The following is a 22,456-nucleotide window of genomic DNA, read 5'->3' as shown; positions in this document are numbered from 1 at the left end:
AACAGGAAGAGTCTAATCAATTGAGATGAGCTATCATCAGCAGGAGAAAAAAAACTTTTGAAGTGATAATAGAAGGTGTGAGAAGATAGTGTAATGACCCAACCATTCCCAGTCTCTGTTTAGGCCTGAGTTAATTGTATCTAATTTGCATATTAATTTGAGTTCAGCAGTCTGTCTTTGGAGTCTGTTTTTGAAGTTTTTTTGTTGCAAAATTGCCACCTTCAAGTCTGTCACTGAGTGGTTAGAGAGGTTGAAGTGTTCTCCCACTAGTTTTTGAATGTTATGATTCCTGATGTCAGATTTGGTCCATTTATTCTTTTGAGTAGTTACTGTCCGGTTTGGCCAATGTACATGGCAGAGGGGCATTGCTGGCACACGATGGCATATATCACGTTGGTAGATGTGCAGGTGAATGAGTCCCTGATGGCGTGGCTGATGTGATTAGGTCCTATGATGGTGTCACTTAATAGATATGTGGACAGAGCTGGCGTTGGGCTTTGTTGCAAGGATAGGTTCCTGGGTTAGTGTTTATGTTGTATGGTGTGCGGTTGCTGGTGAGTATTTGCTTCAGTGGGAGGCTGTCTATAAGTGAAGACTGGCCTGTCTCCCAAGATCTGTGAGAGTGAGGGATTATCTTTAAGGATAGGTTGTAGATCTTTGATGATGCGCTGGAGAGGTTTTAGTTGGGGGCTGTAGGTGATGGCTAGTGGCATTCTGTTATTTTCTTTGTTGAGCCTGTCCTGTAGTAGGTGGCTTCTGGGTACTCTTCTGGCTCTGTCAATCTGTTTTTTCACTTCAGCAGGTGAAGTTTTAGTTTTAAGAATGCTTGATAGAGATCTTGTAGGTATTTATCTCTGTCTGAGGGGCTGGAGCAAATACGGTTGTATCTTAGAGCTTGGCTATAGACAATGGATAGTGTGGTGTGTCCTGGATGGAAGCTGGAGGCATGTAGGTAAGTATAGCGGTCAGTGGGTTTCCGGTATAGGGTGGTGTTTATGTGACCATCGCTTATTAGCACAGTAGTGTCTAGGAAATGGACCGCTTGTGTGGATTGGTCTAGGCTGAGGTTGATGGTGGGATGGAAATTGTTAAAATCACAGTGGAATTCCTCGAGGGCTTCTCTTCCATGAGTCCAGATGATGAAGATGTCATCAATGTAGCACAAGTAGAGTAGGGGCGTTAGGGAGAGAGAGCTAAGGAAGCGTTGTTCTAAGTCAGCCATAAAGATGTTGGCATACTGTGGGGCCGTGCGGGTACTCATAGCAGTGCCGCTGACTTGAAGGTATATATTGTCCCCAAATGTGAAATAGTTGTGGGTGAGGACAAAGTCACAAAGTTCAGAAACAGCAACATCACCTTCCCTTCAATTTGATGGTGGAATTTTATCAAGAGGCTCCCAGAAGTCCTGAACCTGTTTTCGTGCATCTTCCTCATTAATTTTCCAACTTGTCAGTAAACTCTTTGGGCCAAATTCATGTTCAATATAAGTCATCCTGAAGGTGGTGGAGTTACAGCAGGGATTAATCTTGTCCATTGCCAGTAATGTAGTCATTCATATAACCTACACGTTGAGGTTCCAATAGCAATGTTAATTAGACTGAGGGGAAAAACAACTGAGGAAAGTTGGCAGTTTTTCAAAGGGACGCTATTAAGGGCCCAAAAGCAAGTTATTCCGATGGCTAGGAAAGATAGAAAATGTGGCAAAAGACCACCTTGGCTTACCCTTGAGATCTTGCGTGACCTACAAAATAAAAAGGCGTCATATAAAAAAATGGAAACTAGGTCAGATCACGAAGGATGAATATAGGCAAATAACACAGGAATGCAGAGGCAAGATTAGAAAAGCAAAGGCACAAAATGAACTCAAACTAGCCATGGGAATAAAGGGAAACAAGAAGACTTTTTATCAATACATTAGAAGCAAGAGGAAGACTAAGGACAGGGTAGGCCCACTGCTCAATGAGGAGGGGGAAACAGTAACGCAAGACTTGGAAATGGCAGAGATGCTTAATGACTTCTTTGTTTCGGTCTTCACTGAGAAGTCTGAAGGAATGTCTAGTATAGTGAATGCTTACGGGAAGAGGGTAGGTTTAGAAGAGAAAATAAGGAAAGAGCAAGTAAAAAATCACTTAGAAAAGTTAGATGCCTGCAAGTCACCAGGGCCTGATGAAATGCATCCTAGAATACTCAAGGAGTTAATAAAAGAGGTATCTGAGCCTCTAGCTATTATCTTTGGGAAATCATGGGAGACAGGGGAGATTCCAGAAGACTGGAAGGGGGCAAATATAGTGCCCATCTATAAAAAGGGAAATGAAAACAACCCAGGAAACTACAGACCAGTTAGTTTAACTTCTGTGCTAGGGAAGATAATGGAGCAGGTAATCAAAGAAATCATCTGCAAACACTTGGAAGGTGGTTAGGTGATAGGGAATAGCCAGCATGGATTTGTAAAGAACAAATCGTGTCAAACTAATCTGATAGCGTTCTTTGATAGGATAACGAGCCTTGTGGATAAGGGAGAAGCGGTGGATGTGATATACCTAGACTTTAGTAAGGCATTTGATACAGTCTCGCATGATATTCTTATAGATAAACTAGGAAAGTACAATTTAGATGGGGCTACTATAAGGTGGGTGCATAACTGGCTGGATAACCGTACTCAGAGAGTAGTTGTTAATGACTCCCAATCCTGCTGGAAAGGTATAACAAGTGGGGTTCCGCAGGGGTCTGTTTTGGGACCGGTTCTGTTCAATATCTTCATCAATGATTTAGATGTTGGCATAGAAAGTACGCTTATTAAGTTTGCGGACGATACCAAACTGGGAGGGATTGCAACTGCTTTGGAGGACAGGATCAAAATTCAAAATGATCTGGACAAATTGGAGAAATGGTCTGAGGTAAACAGGATGAAGTTCAATAAAGATAAATGCAAAGTGCTCCACTTAGGAAAGAACAATCAGTTTCACACATACAGAATGGGAAGAGACTGTCTAGGAAGGAGTATGGCAGAAAGAGATCTAGGGGTCATAGTGGACCACAAGCTTAATATGAGTCAACAGTGTGATACTGTTGCAAAAAAAGCAAACATGATTCTGGGATGCATTAACAGGTGTGTTGTAAACAAGACACGAGAAGTCATTCTTCCGCTTTACTCTGCGCTGGTTAGGCCTCAACTGGAGTATTGTGTCCAGTTCTGGGCACCACATTTCAAGAAAGATGTGGAGAAATTGGAGAGGGTCCAGAGAAGAGCAACAAGAATGATTAAAGGTCTTGAGAACATGACCTATGAAGGAAGGCTGAAGGAATTGGGTTTGTTTAGTTTGGAAAAGAGAAGACTGAGAGGGGACATGATAGCAGTTTTCAGGTATCTAAAAGGGTGTCATCAGGAGGAGGGAGAAAACTTGTTCACCTTAGCCTCCAATGATAGAACAAGAAGCAATGGGCTTAAACTGCAGCAAGGGAGATTTAGGTTGGACATTAGGAAAAAGTTCCTAACTGTCAGGGTAGTTAAACACTGGAATAGATTGCCTAGGGAAGTTGTGGAATCTCCATCTCTGGAGATATTTAAGAGTAGGTTAGATAAATGTCTATTAGGGATGGTCTAGACAGTATTTGGTCCTGCCATGAGGGCAGGGGACTGGACTCGATGACCTCTCGAGGTCCCTTCCAGTCCTAGAGTCTATGAGTCTATGAGTCCAGCTGGTACATTTAGCATATCTATTTTATGTCACGTAGAGTCATTTATTAAAGAATACTATTGGGGTTACCTGGGCCTTCAAGGCTAAGGACTAAAGGAGGTCCCATAGACACTGCACCAAGGAAGTTGCAGAGCTTCCTGGAGTTCCAGAGAGAGCAGGGGAACTGTGGTTGCTGTGCTGTACCTCACTTTGGCTGAGTTGAACATGTCCTCCCTTCACACAGAGGACCAGCTCCTCTGCCAGTGGGGAGAGGGGCATGACCCATTAAGCACAAACAGCTGCTTTGGTGATAAAGTTAACATGCACAATTGTTTGCAAGATAGGGGCCTGGGATTGTGTCTAGTCTATAGTGCTTGATAGGCTTTCAGACTTGATTATAGTCTTTGGGTGCTACTGCAATAATAATAATTAGAGCTGAGCCAATACTTTTGACTTTTACTTTTAAAGAAATCTAGCTAAATTTCTAAATGAAACATCTCAAAATGAAAAGTCAAAATGTTTAATTTAGAAAATGTTTCAATTAGCTATTTTGTCCCCCTCCCCATTTTATTTTGCTGAAACTATATGCCAAAATTGGCCTGAATTCAGGAATGGTTTTGTTTAATCCAAAAAAAAGGGAAAAAAATTGGTGAATAAACAAATTGCCTAAATAAAAATTCAACTAGCTCTTCCACTACCACTATGAATAGTAGTAATAGCTCAAAAGTGCCTGAAATTATTTTGCAAAAATTTTCTACATTAAGTGAGTTTTTTTTTTCTAATCACCTCTTGACAGACACCAGGCATGGAATATTTATTTGTGTGTGTGTGTGTGTGTGAGAGAGAGAGAGAGAAAATGTGTATATCGTTGCCCCTATATGTCTCTATATAGGTAATCCGTGTCACAGAGAGGGAAAATGTTTCAGCTGAAATTACATCACTAGTTAATGACAGAGCTGGGACTAGAACCCAGGTGTCCCAACTCCCTGTCTGATACCAGACACCTCTGTGTTCTTGGGGAACCAGAGTGCGGTATCCAGCCTGACTCATGAAAGACCCCCCCTCAGCCTCTGCTTAATCCAAAACCTATCAGAGGAAAAAACTTGCAGAGAGCAGTGAAGGGCGTTGGGAGACACATCTAGACCCCTCCTGAAAAAGGGTGACAAGATTAAGACATCTCCATTAGCATACAGAATGGAGAGCCGAGGCAACTTCCCTAGCCTCATCTGCATGAAAGATGAACAGGAAGACATTTCAATTTACATACAGAATGGAGAACAGAGAACCACACTGAACTTTGGGACCAGAAAAAGCAGGGAAGCATTGCATCATGGGAATCTCTGCTCCAGATGCTAATGAACACACTCAGCTCAGCAATTATCAGACCAATTCTAGTAGTGAATCCTTAATTGATATCCGAATAGTGAAGCAGCCTAGTTGCATTGTGAGCTCCCTAGAAGAAAACACCACCCATAGCCAAGAGTGTTCAGCTCCTATTGTCTAGCCTAAAGAAAACCCTTGAATCATCAGCTTACCTATAAACAAATCTAGTGTTCTCCCTTCAACCATTGTAATTTATCTACAAAAATCCCCACTCACCCTCCAGTCAGTATTCTGATGCTTAGATCCAAACTATGCATCAGTTCTACTGGGACTCCATATTCTCTTGACTGACCGTGCTGGGGACTATGCCTGTCTCCTGCCCTCAGGACCCTCAGCTACCACCATCATCTGGGAACCCCGACCAGTTCATGCTTCAGGGAGCAGTGAGATCCCCTTTTCTCTCTCTCTCTCTCTCCCTTCATTTTCCTTTCTACCTTAGGTATTAACCTTTAATAATGTATGTTATGTTGGTTTAGTCCTCCTTGTGTAGTTATCACTATTAACCATAAAATTATTTATTGAATAAGTTGGTTGCTTCTCTCTCTCTTGCTGAACTTTACTCTTTTGTGTTTTTAGCTTCCCTCATTCACTCTACAGCAACGCTTCTTTTACCTAAGCTAAAGATCCCTGCAGCACCCAAAATACTGTGGGGTTTGCTCATCAAGCAGGTTACTGCCAGTACAATTGTGTTGTGAGAGTGGGGATAGGGACATGCTGAATCTGGGATGCATAAGGGTAACAGCGTGAAAGTGCTGCTTCATCCAGTCCAGTGAGTCCAGAAACATATAAGGGGTCAGCTTGACAGTGCTGATTGACCTGGTCCGCTCAGACTTGCTCTGATAATGTGTGTGTGGGTGTTCATCTGGTTTTGGGGCTGGAGAAACCCAGCCCTGGGGAACCTAGGTCCTGCAGGATAGTTCCATTGGGAGGGGACTTGCAGAAGGGAGAAGCAGAGCTCCATATGAAAACACAGGTTTCAGAGTAACAGCCGTGTTAGTCTGTATCTGCAAAAAGAACAGGAGTACTTGTGGCACCTTAAACACTAACACATTTATTTGAGCACAAACTTTTGTGGGCTACAGTCCACTTCTTTGGATGCATAGAATGGAACATATGTTGAGGAGATATATACACACATACAGAAAGCATGAAAAGGTGGGAGTTGTCTTGCCAACTCTGAGAGACCAATTAAGTAAGAGGAAAAAACTTTTGAAGTGATAATCAAGATAACCCAGTACAGACAGTTTGATAAGAAGTGTACTGGCACATTACAAACATTGAATCTATCTCCCCTTGCAAGTATTCTCACACTTCTTATCAAACTGTCTGTTCTGGGCTATCTTGATTATCCCATCAAAAGTTTTTTCCTCTTACTTAATTGGCCTCTTAGAGTTGGCAAGACAACTCCCACCTTTTCACGCTCTCTGTATGTGTATATATATATCTCCTCAATATATGTTCCATTCTATGCATCCAAAGAAGTGGGCTGTAGCCCACTAAAGCTTATGCTCAAATAAACTTGTTAGTCTCTAAGGTGCCATATGAAAACACAAGTGACACAAGCAGTACAGTGATAGAATTACAGAATCCCCTTCCCCAGAAGAGTAATCCGAATAAATGAGCATACCCCAAAGTAATGGGTAAATCTGGTAACATGTCCCTTGCTCCAAACACACACATAAAATGAGTATCTAGACAAAGAGAAATCTTCTGCTGATTTTGAAATGACACAGAGGACTTGACTGTTGATGCAGTATTTGGGTGGGGATTAGATTCAGCTGCTGACAACAGAGTTCATTGTCACATATGCGGAACCCAGACATAGCTTTTTTCTCTTGCCTGTGCTCCTGCGCTGAGGTCACTGAGCATGGGGTTCTTCAGGACTGACTGTAGGAAAGTGGTTAGCCATCTTCCTTTCTCATGAGTCTTGAGAGCACAGTAGCTCTCTATCTGCTGAATCAAGCACCCAGTGTTTATTTCAGTGTTGCAGCTAGTGCTACAGTGCGTAATTAGGCAGGCACAATATACATTAAAGGGTATCAGTCATATGTATCACATTATTGGTCAAAGCGGCACTCCAGTAGCCATTCATCTTCATCCAAAAGTGTTGCAACACCCAAGTAGTTGCTGTTGGAGGTACTTGAGTAAATGCAACCCTAGTTTGGACCGTAGCCAGCTGACAGGTTTTTAAAGGTGTTAAAGCTGTTTACATTAGTTTTTAAAAATGTATTAGTTAAAGCATGCTAGCTAATACATTTTGAAACACAGCCTATTTTCCTACTCTAGATATACTCACAAAGTTCCAACAGTTCCAGTCACTGAATGATCAACTCTTAATTCCCTAAAACCAAATTAAGGCACAGCAGAGTCCATGTTGTTCCAGTTCTCAGCTTCACTGATTTCTCAGGGTTTTTTACTGTCTCAGTCTATCTCTATCTGTAATCTTCCCATTCCTGCAAATCAACAGTGCATCTCAACCTGAAGTCCTGGCTGCTGTTACACTCTGTAGATTTATGGAAATACATTTTGCTGGGGATTCTGATTGGTTAGCCCTCTTTCAAGTCCTTTTTCAGTTCCTGCTGTGTTGCTCATGCCCTCAAATGGCTTGGAAAATGTTCTCCAGGAAATTGATCCTGCAAGTTACTAGCACTCTGTTCCAAGTCAGGAAAGCACTTAGTCGTAGGCTTAAATTGACTGCAGTAGGACCACTGACGTGCTTAAAGTTAAGCATATGCTTGTGTGCTTTGGTGGATTGGGGTCAGAGTTCTCAGAATCTTGCAGGATCAACCCACGTTCAGCAAAAATTGTTATACATCCAAACAGATACAGAGAACAAAAATCCAACTGTTACTCCCCAAAGCAGAGCAAAAAGTTGCATTTTTACTAACCCAGACAAAACTGCTTTGAAATGCCATATTGTGATGTTGTTGAGAGGTGCACATTAGAACCACCTTCACTGAACTTATACAACTAATACACAGAAAGTGTGTTAGAATAGTACACACACAGAGAGAGGGCAAGACAGTTGAATGATTAAAACAGGCTGTATTTCAAAAACAGTGAATCTGTGTGAGTGCTGACACTTTTAGATTGAGATGGAGCACCACAATGATGTACGTGTACGATTGATTCTCTTTTCTTTAAGTGCTGACTAGTGAAAAAGAGAAACGTTCCATTTGGGTTCTGGGAATGCTTCACTTTTCAGTGGTTGCCACTAGGAGGTGGAATGTTCAATGGACTGATTAAATAACACATTTTAATTAGCAATGTGGACTGCATTCAGTATGCACTGTAAAGTACGTTTTAACAGACTAGAACAGGCGTTTGATTTCAAAGTGAGACTTCTGTAGGAGGGGGAAAACAAAAAACCTTCACGTCTTCTCAGTGAGAAAAACAGGTAAAACTGTGTCCCCTACAGATATTTTAGTGCTTCCCCCCTGTAAGCTTTCATCTTTTTCTCTCTCTTTGGATAGATATTGTGTCTTCTTATTGCTATAATATTAATAGTAATGTCAATAATTAATTTACAGATGATTCCTGACAAAGTTTTAATGGTCAAAATCTTATTAGTTTTACAGCATTGTATGCAGCGTTGTAGCCATGTTGGCCGCAGACTATCAGAGAGACAAGGTAGGTGAGGTCTTATCTTTTACCAGCTTCTGTTGGTGTGAGAGACAAGCTTTGGAGCTACAAAAAGGTCTTCCTCAGGCCTGGGGAAAGGTACTCGGAGCGATGCGGCTAAATACAAGATCAAACAGATAGATTCACGTAAATAGATTAGAGGCACAACAGAGCCTGAGAACTTAAATTCAAAATTTTGCTTGACACTAAAAATCGTAGTCTTAATAAGGACACAATCTGTAACCCATTAACCCCCCCCTCGTTTTTTGTCCTGTGACTAACAGGGTGTCAACGTGTCACTTCCTCTTGAACCATTCCTTAGGATATGTGCTAACTACTTATGCTAAACTATCTGTTTGATTTTGAACGTAGCTGTGAGTCAGAATACCATCCCCAGACACGAGGAAGAGCTCTGTGTCACTGGAAAGCTTCAAAGAGTCCCGTGGCACCTTATAGACGAACAGACGTTTTGGAGCATAAGCTTTTGTGGGTGAATACCCACTTCATCGGATGCATGTCACTGGAAAGCTTGTCTCTCTCACCAAGTTGGTCCGATAAAAGGTATGACTTCACCCACTTTTACAGTGTGATTTTTAAATAGCTTTTTCCATTTATGGAACAGTAAGTGGTTTATAATGTAATGAAGGCAGAAATAACAGATAAGAAAAATAAAGTTTAGATGAAAACAAATTGAATGGTGCTGCAAAAAACTGCAGGCATGTCACCTGATAATAGGTGTTGTCATCAGGTTGTTGCTACTCTTCTACTTGGGTACAGTGACTTGAGTGATATCTCAGAGAAAATGATTATTAATTAACTAGCCATTCTCTAGCTGCAATATACATGTAATATCCATGGCAACAATTTTCAGTGCAAAGAGATTTTACAATCTGCCTGTGAGTATGTATGTACTTTCCACTGATAGACTAGTTAACAAATAATGCAATAAACTGATAGGGGTTCAATATAAAGCTGGAGTTTTCAAGTTGAACCTTCATTGCCAGAGGACTGGAACAGGAGCAATGCACAGACAGTGAAACAAAGGGGTTTTGAGGTATGTGCTTGTATTCATGGTTTTCAAGTTTTATACTTTTCAAGAGTATATATCACACAATAGGATTTGTACTGTAAATCCTCATTTTCAACTTCTCAGTCCCAGAGAAGTGCAGAGCTCCAATATCTTGTTTCGTTCTGTGTTCTTTGACAAAACCTTTAACCTTACAGTAGATCTCAAAATGCTGAATGTTGCCTTGCAATGTTCCTGATCGACAGATTTGTGGAATGGGTCAATTGAGAACTTCAGTCAGTAACAGCTGGATTATAATTTCTTTATTGCATTGAACAATATGGTTTTAAATATAGTAAAACAATTGCAGGCTGAAAATACAATATTCCCTGGGAAGCCAACAATGTTATGGTACAGAAAATGTCTAGGAAACCTTATATGAATGTATTGTGCAGTTTATAAAAGTATCTTTGTTTGATTATATTCTGAAAATTGTATATTGAATTTTATCCTAGCTTTCACTTTCCCTTGAAAACTGCTGCTGTTTTGAGATTGGTCTTTCTCAATGAGTTAATGAACTACCTCTTCATTCCTATGACCGTGAGGGTATTGAGTGAGCAGAGGAAGGGCAGGGCAAGTTACATGGAGGCTGCAGGGGGAAAAGCATCAAGTTTAAACTGTTCTGATGTCAAAAAGCTTTTCCCCCAGTACTGCTGATTATTGGAACACCTGTCTAAGTGTTTTAAAAGATCAGTGCGATGAGCAGGACTATACTATTTCCAATGGCAAAACTGCATTTTGTTGTTATTTTAACTAAATAAAAGAAAGTTATTTCCCTGTATTTAAGCCAGTTTTGTCAGGTAAAATGCTTTTAAACAAATGAAAAATGCAGCTACTGTTGCTGATATATTGATCTGAAGGTTGGAGATGTTTTAATGAGTTTTATTGCTGGCATACAGTTAAACATTAATGGTACCTTGTTGTTCTTCACATGAGATGGAGCAGTGGACTGTGTAGTAGCCTGAATATTTCAACAGTAGGCACTGGTCTACACTAGAGAGTTAGGTCTAAGTAAGGCATCTTACATTGACTTGACTTTTTGTAAATGTCTAAACTAATATGCAGCTTCCACTGATGTAACTCACCCACTACATTGATGAGGCTTAGCTCTCAAGTTGATGTAGTTAGGTAGACTCAGGTGTCAGTGTAGATGCTACATCGACTTGCTGCTTTTCAGAAGCCATCCCACAAATGCCCCACACTGACCATTAAATCAGTGCAAGTGCTTCTGGTGAGGATGCGTGCCACCAATACAAGCAGCATAGTGTGGACATGCAAAAGCAGTTTAACTGCTGTGGTGACTGGACATCGATGTAACTTAGTCGACTTAATTTTGCAGTATTGACTTGCCCATGTTGCTCTGGGGATCTTTTCAGATCAGCTGGCACAGTCACCCTTTGAAATCACATGCTAAAAGTTCAGATATGCATACCAAAATATTAATACAAATTCTACAGATAATCATTTTGAATATTGCATACATCTGTGTCAATAGGCATGCCTTGCTCTGCTAGTGTGTACTATCTGCAGTAAAGCAAAATTTGAATATAGAAACTGAATTACACAAGGAAATACATGAATTTTATACAGTAGTCACTTCTGCCTTCTCAGAATTACACCACTTAAGTAATTACACCAGCTTAATTCACAATAGTTTCCCCGGACTTAATGTTTTGTAACTTATACCACAAATTATGTCACCATTGATCTGTAGTATAGTTATTTCCACTATGCAAAGCAGTATATAATAGAACTCTTCAACATTTTTTGTCAATTTTTTTGGCAAAATACATCCTGACAACTTTTAAACTGATAACCAAAAATTGGGGTGTTTTGTTTATTGAAAGCTTTAACCAAAAAAAAGTTCCTGGAAAGTTCAAGGAAAAGCTGAAAAGTTTCACGGAAAAAATTGTATAAAATTATTTTTTGGGGTTTCCTAGAAATTTGTCACAGAATATTAAATACACTTCCTGACCAGCTTTAGTAATTTACTCTGTTTAACAGATCTGAACATCAGAATATTACTTTGTCTGTGAGTTGTGGTTGTATTTTAACTTCTTTGGTCAAAGGACACATTCTTAAAGCAATTATTTGCTAGATATTTACTTAAAAGCACATTCCTGAAACTGTTTTTGTGTTTGTTTATCTGTGGCTAGATGGGAAAGAAGAAGTTCAGCGGATTAGAAATCTCCCTGATTGTCCTATTCTGTTTGGTGGTGATTGTAGCCTTCGTTCTGGTTGCACTTTTAGCAACAGGACAATCTGGACTCCAAGGTAACAGTTGTTATTCATCATGATTATTGTAGAACTCAAAGGTCAAGCCAGGAATAGTCTCTGAATTTGAATTGCTCAAGGAGGGAATGGATTAGATTTGATTAACAAAACGAACCGAAACAAGTCTAATCAATGCCCACTGAAGTCAATAGGAGTCTTTCCAGAGGATGATGGATCAGGCTTATAGACAAAATTCAAGCATGAGGGCATGTAACTCTCCATGTGTTTATATAGTGTCCTTCACAAAATCAGTGCTTTTGTGTGTAGATTGTAAACTCTTTGCGATACAGATTGCATCTTCCTGTGTATTGGTAGTTTCTAGCACAATGCAGCCCTGATGCTGACAAAGCACAGTGGTTTCTCCCTTTTTACAGATAACGTTAATATTTATAATTAGTAAAAAAACTAGAAAGATTAAGAATTTAAAGCAGTTACAAGGAAATGCAACTCCTCTCCTCCCAACACCTGCACTGTGTATTTCTTCAAGTTACTTTTTTAATGAGGAAAGTGGAATTTCAATATTGCAAATAACAACCAATAGCTCTCCAAAAGAGAGAGAAAATTTAAGAGCTCCTGCTCCAGCCCATAACTCCATGAATATGTACTGTGTAGGAATGAAACATACTTCAAACATTTTGACCCATTCGATAACTGCATTGGTAAAATACATTAATATCTTATCAGATGATTAAATATAGTTTGGTCCTTTGATGTAAGTCTTCCCATATTTTATACTTTTAATTAATTAGTTATACCATTTAGAATGGCTTGTAAACCCTAATTTGTCACTAAATCCAAATTGATTAATTTTTTCAGTGAGATTCTGTTAAGTGTGGAAGAAAATATCGTAAAAGACAAGAGTTTTCTTTTAATGAATCAAATTAGAAAAAAATTTTGTTTAGAGGTAGGCTAGCATACAGAGCCAAATGTGCAAGGAGCCTCTGTTTTGACATGGTCACATTCTGCATGCATCCTCACTTGTATGTGAAGATTGGGTAATCAAGCCCACAGGTTGTGCATGCAAATGGCAGTGTGTTTCATGGGAAGTGATGAATGCTAACACAAAGTGAATGTGCTCAGGTATTGTTGCTCAGGTATTGCTGCTCACGGAGGCAGGTATTTGCATTTATTTGTATCAGCTTTTGGACCTGAACATACCTACCTGGCCTAGCCGTTAAAAAAAGAAACAAACAAAACCCCACTATATAAGGCTCAAGCTGGAGTAATAGTTGTAGGCCTCAATTTGGAACGTAATTAACTAACTAACTAAACTGGAAAAAAAGACCACAACTTCCAATGGGCGCGTGCAACACCCCTTATGGTACTATCTGGCAGTGGAGGCTCTTGGACTCCTCAAGTTCACTAGTGACTAGAGCCCAGGGGTGAAAGTAAGATAAAGGACTTACTGGTACACTGGAATCCTGAGCAGGGGCATGACCTCAACTGGAAGAGGTGGGGTCTTGAAATCAAATTTTAAAGGCTCCGGGGATCCAGCTGTGGCTGGGAGCCCCAGGACTTTTTAAGTCACCTCCAGAGCTCCCAGCTGCAGAGGTGGCTGGGAGTCCCAGGGATCAGGGGTGATTTCAAGGGCCAGGGGCTCTGGCCGCTGTGGGGAGCCCTTCAAAGTGCCGCCTGAGTCCCACTGCTGGAGCCCTGAGGTAGCAGTGGAAGGCTCAGCCGACGCTTTAAAGGGCCATGGTTCCCCATAGTGGCAGGAGCCTTGGATCCTTAAAAACACTGCCAGAGCCCTGCCGCCGCTACCCAGGGCTCCGGCAGCAGGACTCAGGAGGTGATTTAAAGGGCCCTGAGCTTCAGCTGCTGCAAGGAGCCCTGGGCCGTTTAAATCACCAGCCTGGGGAAGCCAGTCTGGTCGGGACGCCATACTGGACCATACCTGCTTACTTTCACCTCTGCTAGAGCCCCACAAATTTAATTATAAAAATCTTCATGGAACATCTTAATATCTCTGGGATATTCATGTCTCTGAGGATGCCCAAACTCTGGATACTGTGGAAGGAGGCATACACAAGGTAGGAAGCACATATAAGAGCAGCAGAACAATATCATGAATATGGAACAAAAGTCACTCCATTTTTAGTACTGGGTGAATTTTAAATGAAGTGATGTGTGATGAGAGTTACAAGACTTCTCTGAAACTTTATCACATTCTGCATCTTTATTTTCAGCCATAACATTAAAAAAAGTGGGGCATATCTAGGAAGAGTTCTGTGCTGTCTTGCGCCTCGTGTAGTTATATACACGTGAGAGAAGTAGGTCCCAATATGATTACATCAGAATGGCAGTGTTTTATACCTATTTTGCTTAGAGGTACATGCCTGCACAAGTTTGATGGTAATGGGGAATCAGGCCTTTAGATTTAAATTATTTAAAAATCTATTTAAGCTATTTCTATAATTCAGCACTATTAATAATAATCCATTCATTTCTTTAACAGACTTTTCTCCGAATTGTCCAGCAGTAAGCTTCTCAGAGAGAATTGACTGCATTCCTGATCAAGGGGCAACAAAGGTCTGAAACACATACTTGGGAGGTTAATTAGAAAATGGGCCATATACAATGAAACTTGAGATTTGACTACAAAAACAACCTTGTGTACACAAGAAAAACTAAAGCCTGTGATCTGGGAGCTGTAAGATGAGATTTTCAAAATCTCTCAGTGCTGGCTTACCTCTGCTCACATTGGAATCTGGGAGTTTTGCTACTGATGTCAGTGAAAGCAAAGGTAGATCCACGCTGGGTGCTTTGGAAAATCTCACCCATGATATATAATACAACCTTGCCCTGCTGAAACCATTTCTTCCTTCATTATCTGACATTCAAATATTAACGTTTATAATGGCACAGTCCCTGGATAGGCTGCCCTACCTGAAACCCTTTTCCAGTCCTCCTCTCCGTGAGTACAACCCTTTCAAGTGGCAGGCTTGTGCCTCTACTTCTCTTTGGGGTGGGAATCCCACAATCACACCACTCTCCAACAGGGTGTCCAGTTTACACCCCCTGTTTGCTAACTGTGATACCTCGAAAGCCCAGTGGACTTGGCACTAGCAAGAGTTCCCCTTCAGGAGCCTGTAATCAGTAGCGATATGCAGCTTCTCCAAAACAAAGCATGATTTATTTTGCCAGTGCTCAGACAAAGGGTGTTAAGATAACACAGACCTACATGCATACTGTCTTACCTACTCTTTAGAGACTAACAAATTATTTGGGCATAAGCTTTCATGGGCTAAAGCCCATCTTAATTGACGAGTCTGTTTAGAGTTGGTATGGCAATACCCATTTTTTCATGTTCTCTGTGTGTGTGTATATATATCTTCCTACTGTATTTTCCATTGCATGCATTTGATGAAGTGGGTTTTAGCCCATGAAAGCTCATGCTCAGATAAATTTGTTAGTCTCTAAGGTGCCACAAGGACTCCTCGCTCTTTTTGCTGATACAGACTAACACGGATACCACTCTGAAACCTGTTACCTACTCTTGACATTCCTCTCCAGCCCCCAGCTAGACTTGATTTAGCCTTGGTATCTCCTGTTCTCTTGGGGGCCAAGTTACAGCCTGGTTGCTGCAGACCCTGGCGCTCAGTCAATCTGAGTAAGCTTTTGTAGTAGCTGACAACTTCCCCCTACCCCTCTTTTCACAGATCAGGGTCTTTTGATCTCCTCCTCCTCACCCATGGCAAAACAACCCTGTCACCTGGTTGAAACTGAGGAGTTCAGGATGATATTTCAGGGCTATAAACCAGGTTAATGTGATTTGAGGGGAAGCTCCTTATCTAGGCCTTTGTTTTACCCTTCCTGCCTATCTCTTTAACAATGTTGATCTAACTGTGCATTCAGTCAGGGTAGGATCACACAGATACACTAAGGGGCATATGAAATTTATAAAAAGTAACGCAAATATTTCCCAGTGCTCCACAAGCTACATATGAGATTTCTGAGTCTGAATCCTTCCTATGTCATCAGATATCACTCAGAGCATGAACAAGGCTCCTCCCTCCCTGTTTATCATGTTGCTTGCCAGAACGGTTACCTTGTTGTGTTTCTATAACATCTTCTTTACAAGAATAGGTTGTTGGCGTGTCACTGAACCCCCAGCCTGGAGGATCAATTGACTGCTTTTCATCTAGTACCTACCCTTTGCCCTATCTGGCTTGGCTGGTCCTACCAGGAGCTTACCCTCCCATCCACCTAGCTCAGTCATTGGAACATATCTTCCTACTGTTTCAAGGTGCAGTCCCCAGGGAAGAATAATAGTTAATTAGATGTTAATAATCTTCTCAAGATGCACCAGATCTGCAACTTGTGTGCCTGCGTCTTGCCTCCATATCAAGTTTTTACTCTCAATCTCTCTCTCTTTTTCAGATGATCACAGAGACCTTCCTGGTTAAGAATCTACTGTTCGATACTTTTCTTATGCAATGGAAATATTGTCGTTTCAGTTTTTCTATCTTAGCGTCCAAAATATGGGGGTTAGCATGAAAACCTCCAAGCTTAGTTACCAGCTTGGACCTGGTACCTGCTGCCACCACCCAAAAAATTAGAGTGTTTTGGGGCACTCTGGTCCCTCTGAAAAACCTTCCCTGGGGACCCCAAGACCCAAATCCCTTGAGTCTCACAACCAAGGGAAATAATCCTTTTTCCCTTCCCCCCTCCAGGTGCTCCTGGAAAGATACACAGACACAAGCTCTGTGAAACTACACAGAGTGAATCTCCCTCTCTGTTCCCAATCCTGGAAACAAAAAGTACTTTCCTATTCCCCCAGAGGGAATGCAACATCAGGCTAGCAATCCAACACACAAATCTCCCCTTGATTTCTTCCTCCCACCAATTCCCTGGTGAGTACAGACTCAATTTCCCTGAAGTAAAGAAAAACTCCAACAGGTCTTAAAAGAAAGCTTTATATAAAAAAGAAAGAAAAAATACAAATAGTCTCTCTGTATTAAGATGACACAATACAGGGCAATTTCTTAAAAGAATATTGAATAAACAGCCTTATTCAAAAAGAATACAAATCAAAGCACTCCAGCACTTATATTTATGCAAATACCAAAGAAAAGAAACCATATAACTTACTATCTGATCTCTTTGTCCTTACACTTGGAAACAGAAGACTAGAAAGTAGAGCTACTTCTCCAAAGCTCAGAGAAGCAGGCAGCCAGAAACAAAGACCTTAGACACTCAATTCCCTCCACCCAAAGTTGAAAAAATCCGGTTTCCTGATTGGTCCTCTGGTCAGGTGCTTCAGGTGAAAGAGACATTAACCCTTAGCTATCTGTTTATGACACGCCCCCCAAATTGCAGACAGTGGGGAATTCCTTCTAGAACTTGAAAATAAACAGATTAATACAACACATACACCTTTACATATACTCCTAAGTATATAACTAACAGACTTCTACATTTTAAGAACACTTTTTAACTACTGAATTCTGGGAAACTCTCACGGGAGAGTGCATCAGCTACTTTGTTAGAAGCTCCTGTGATGTGTTGAATTTCAAAATCAAAATCTTGGAGAGCTAAACTCCAACGAAGAAGTTTCTTGTTGTTCCCCTTGGCAGTATGAAGCCACTTTAGTGCAGCATGGTCAGTTTGTAGTTGGAACCGCCGTCCCCAAACATATGGGCGTAGCTTTTCCAGGGCGTACACAATGGCATAGCATTCCTTTTCACTGACTGACCAGTGACTTTCCCTCTCAGACAGTTTCTTGCTGAGAAACACGACAGGATGGAAGTTGTGATCTGTTGCTTCCTGCATGAGCACTGCTCCTATACCACGCTCAGATGCATCCGTGGTTACTAGGAATGGCTTGTCAAAGTCCGGGGCCCTGAGCACAGGGTCAGACATGAGCGTTGCCTTAAGTTGGGTAAAGGCCTTTTGACACTCATCAGTCCACTTAACTGCATTTGGCTGGGTCTTTTTGGTCAGGTCGGTCAGTGGGGCAGCGATTTGGCTGTAGTGTGGTACAAATCGCCTGTAGTATCCGGCCAAGCCTAAGAAGGATTGGACCTGCTTCTTGGACCGTGGGACAGGCCACTTTTGGATAGCATCTACCTTGGCCTGTAGGGGGTTTATGGTTCCTCGACCCACCTGGTGCCCCAGGTAAGTCACTCTGTTTTGGCCTATTTGACACTTTTTGGCCTTAACAGTTAGTCCTGCCTGCCTGATGCGCTCAAAGACCTTTTCCAGGTGTAGTAGGTGTTCGGGCCAGGAGTCAGAAAAAATGGCCACATCATCGAGGTAGGCAACTGCAAATTCTCCCAGTCCAGCTAGTAGACCATCTACCAGCCTTTGGAAGGTGGCGGGTGCATTACGAAGGCCGAAAGGAAGGACATTGAATTCATACACCCCCGCATGGGTGACGAATGCTGACCTCTCCTTGGCAGGTTCATCTAGCGGTACTTGCCAGTACCCCTTGGTTAAGTCTATTGTAGAGATGAACTGGGCACGTCCCAACTTTTCCAATAGCTCATCGGTACGTGGCATTGGATAGTTGTCCGGACGAGTTACAGCATTTAGCTTACGGTAGTCCACGCAAAAGCGTATTTCCCCATCTGGTTTGGGTACCAGAACCACTGGAGATGCCCATGCACTGGTAGATGAGCGGATTATACCCATCTGTAGCATGTTCTGGATCTCCCGTTCTATAGCAGCTTGGGCATGAGGAGACACTCGGTAGGGTGGGGTTCTGATTGGGTGAGCATTACCTGTATCAATGGAGTGGTATGCCCGTTCAGTCCGTCCTGGGGTGGCTGAGAACAATGGGGCGAAGCTAGTGCACAGCTCCTTGATTTGCTGCCGCTGCAGACGTTCCAGGGTGGTTGAGAGGTTGACCTCTTCCACGCCACCGTCTTTTTTCCCGTCGTAGTAGACACCGTCAGGCCACTCAGCATCATCTCCCTGGACTGTAAACTGACAAACCTGTAAGTCTCTGGAATAGAAAGGCTTGAGAGAATTAACATGGTACACTTTAGGCTTTAGTGAGGAATTGGGAAATGCTATGAGGTAGTTTACAGCTCCCAGGCGCTCTTGGACCGTGAATGGCCCTTCCCATGATGCTTCCATCTTATGGGCCTGTTGCGCCTTCAAGACCATAACCTGGTCTCCTACCTTGAAGGACCGATCTCTGGCATGTCTGTCATACCAGGCCTTTTGCTCTTCTTGAGCATCCTTTAGGTTCTCTCTAGCAAGGGCTAAAGAGTGTCGGAGGGTGCTTTGTAGGTTGCTTACAAAGTCCAGAATGTTAGTTCCTGGAGAAGGCGTAAACCCCTCCCATTGCTGCTTCACCAACTGTAATGGCCCCTTAACCTCGTGACCATACACAAGTTCAAATGGTGAAAACCCTAAACTGGGATGTGGTACAGCCCTGTAGGCAAACAGCAACTGCTGCAACACTAGGTCCCAATTATTGGAGAATTCGTTGATGAATTTTCGTATCATGGCCCCCAAAGTTCCATTGAACCTTTCCACCAGGCCATTGGTTTGATGGTGGTACGGGGTGGCAACCAAGTGATTCACCCCATGAGTTTCCCACAGTTTTTCCATGGTCCCTGCCAGGAAATTAGACCCTGAATCTGTAAGGATGTCAGAGGGCCAACCTACCCTGGCAAAGATGTCTGTTAGGGCCAGGCACACAGTGTTAGCCCTGGTGTTGCCTAGAGCGACTGCTTCTGGCCATCGGGTAGCAAAGTCCACTAAAGTCAGTACGTACTGCTTTCCTCTGGGCGTCTTTTTTGGGAAAGGGCCCAGAATATCCACAGCTACTCGCTGAAATGGGACCTCAATTATGGGGAGTGGCTGGAGAGGGGCCTTGACCTGGTCTTGAGGCTTTCCCACTCTTTGGCATACCTCACAAGACCGGACATACTTGGCAACATCCTTGCCCATCCCCTCCCAGTGAAAGGACTTCCCCAACCGGTCCTTGGTTCTGTTCACCCCAGCATGGCCACTGGGATGATCATGGGCTAAGCTTAAGAGCTTCCCCCGGTACTTAGTTGGAACCACCAACTGTTTTTGCGGCTGCCATTCTTCCCGGTGTCCACCAGAAAGAATTTCCTTGTACAAAAGTCCTTGGTCTATAACAAACCGGGATCGATTAGAAGAGCTGAGAGGCGGTGGGGTGCTCCGTGCCGCCGCCCAAGCTTTCTGAAGGCTGTCATCCGCTTCCTGCTCAGCCTGGAACTGTTCCCTTGAGGCTGGGGTCACCAGTTCTTCCTCAGACTGTGGACTTGGGCTTGGTCCCTCTGGAAGCGATGTAGGTGATGGGGTTGTTTCCGTTGCTGGTGTACCGCTCTCCGCTGGTGCACCTGAGGGTATTTCAGGCTCTGGCTGAGCCTTTTGGGTATGGCTGTCTTGTGCTTCTGCCAGTTTTGGCTCGCTGGCGCCCTCTGGCGTTGAGTTTGAAGATGTAGTTGCACTTGCTGGTGCTGGTTGCTGTTCCAGTTCCGGGCCTGGGACTGGAGATGCTGTGGCTGTTTCAGTGGTAGGCATGGAATCCGGGTCCACTACCTCTGTCTGGGTCTCTGGTAACACAGACGGGGCCTCTGTGGACGGTTCAGGAACAGGAATGGGTCTGGAAGCTTGCCTGGTTTGGCTACGTGTAACCATTCCCACTCTCTTGGCCCGCCTTACCTGGTTGGCCAAGTCTTCCCCCAGTAGCATGGGGATAGGATAATTGTCATAGATTGCAAAAGTCCACATTCCTGACCAGCCTTTGTACTGGACAGGCAGTTGAGCTGTAGGCAAGTCTACAGCTTGTGACATGAAGGGGTAAATTGTAACTTTGGCCTTTGGGTTGATGAATTTGGGGTCAACGAAGGATTGGTGGATAGCTGACACTTGTGCCCCCGTGTCTCTCCACGCAGTAACCTTCTTTCCGCCCACTCTCAAATTTTCCCTTCGCTCCAAGGGTATTTGAGAGGCATCCGGGCCTGGGGATCTTTGGTGTGATGGTGGTGTAATGAATTGCACTCGCATGGTGTTCTTGGGACACTTGGCCTTGATATGTCCCAGTTCATTACACTTAAAACATCTTCCATCTGATGGGTTACTGGGCCGAGGTGAGTTACTGGAGACTGGTGAGGTTGAAGGGTAGGGTATCTGTGGCTTTACTTGGGTGGTATGTGGGGTCTTTGGCTGTCCTCGGTGGTAGGGTTTATGGTCTGTGTGCCCCCTGGGGTAATCGTTCCCCTTGACAGTAGCTTTTTTGCTTTCTGCCAGTTCCATCCATTTGGCTCCAATCTCCCCCGCCTCAGCGATATTCTTGGGGTTTCCATCTTGTATGTACCGCGTGATGTCTTCAGGAACACCATCCAAGAACTGCTCCATTTGTATGAGGAGGTTCAGTTCTTCCAAGGTTTGAATGTTGTTTCCTGTTAGCCAGGCCTCATAGTTTTTTGCAATGTAGTAGGCGTGTTTGGGAAATGACTCCTCTGGTTTCCACTTTTGGTTTCTGAAACGCCGACGGGCATGATCTGGGGTTATCCCCATCCTGTATCTGGCCTTGGTTAGAAAAAGTTTATAGTCATTCATTTGGTGCTTAGGCATTTCAGCTGCCACCTCTGCTAAAGGTCCACTGAGCTGTGACCTCAATTCTACCATGTACTGGTCTTCGGGAATGCTGTACCCAAGACAGGCTCTTTCAAAATTTTCCAAGAAGGCCTCGGTGTCATCACCTGCCTTGTAGGTGGGAAATTTCCTGTGCTGTGGAGCAATATTTGGCGCCGGGTTGTTAGGGTTGGCTGGCACATGCAGCCCAGCTTTTGCCAACTCCAGTTCATGTTTTCTCTGTTTTTCCTTCTCTTCATTCTCTTTTTGTTGTTTTTCCATTTCTTTTTGTTGTTTTTCCATTTCTTTTTGGTGTTTTTCCATGTCTCGGCGGTGGGCCGCCTCTCTTTCTCTTTCTCTTATTTCCATCTCTGTTTGTTTTATTTCCAGTTGTCGCCTGTGTTCAGCTTCTCTGACTTGCTCTTGGGCCTCAATTTTTGCCTTAGAAGTCATGATTCCTGTTTTCTTGTGTTGGGGTGCCCTCCGGTGTTTATCTTCTGAACTGCAGGTTCTCTGTTGCCTCCTGAAGTCTGCCTAGCGACAGTGCCTTTAGCTAATCTTCAATGTCAAGTAAACCTGAAAAACCACTTTATTTGCATTCATATAGTGCTGGTATGACTCTCAATGGGAGTGCTATTGTGTGACAAAAGACTGTTAATAGTCCTTAACGACTTCTGCTTAACATGCAAGCCACAAACTGCCAGAGAGAGCAGAAAAAAAAATTTCTCTCTGGTTCCCTTTTAAAACCAACTGCTTCTCTCTGCTAAAAAGCCCTTAGCAGAGAAAAGAAAAATATAATATTTCTACTGGCTTCTGGGTTCTGTCTATATCCCACCGCTGCCACCATGTAATAACCTTAGTCCCAGATTTGGAC

The 22,456-nt window shown here is 42.8% G+C and overlaps 1 protein-coding gene across 1 annotated transcript in view; it reads left to right on the top strand.

Annotated features, from left to right (window-relative positions):
• Positions 1–9,142: 9,142 nt before the first annotated feature.
• Positions 9,143–22,456, top strand: part of SI (sucrase-isomaltase) — a 200,856-nt gene continuing 187,542 nt past the window's right edge. The window contains exons 1-3 of the mRNA XM_050965764.1: positions 9,143–9,242; positions 11,904–12,021; positions 14,477–14,550. Of these exons, the coding sequence (XP_050821721.1) occupies positions 11,904–12,021; positions 14,477–14,550 (192 nt within the window). The 5' untranslated portion in view covers positions 9,143–9,242. The remainder of the gene's footprint in view (positions 9,243–11,903; positions 12,022–14,476; positions 14,551–22,456) is intronic.

Source organism: Gopherus flavomarginatus, chromosome 8 (genome assembly GCF_025201925.1).
Source record: "Gopherus flavomarginatus isolate rGopFla2 chromosome 8, rGopFla2.mat.asm, whole genome shotgun sequence".
NCBI classification, from domain to species: Eukaryota; Metazoa; Chordata; order Testudines; family Testudinidae; genus Gopherus; species Gopherus flavomarginatus.
Note: the sequence above shows the minus strand (reverse complement) of the source record. Positions and strands in the feature narration are given on the sequence as shown.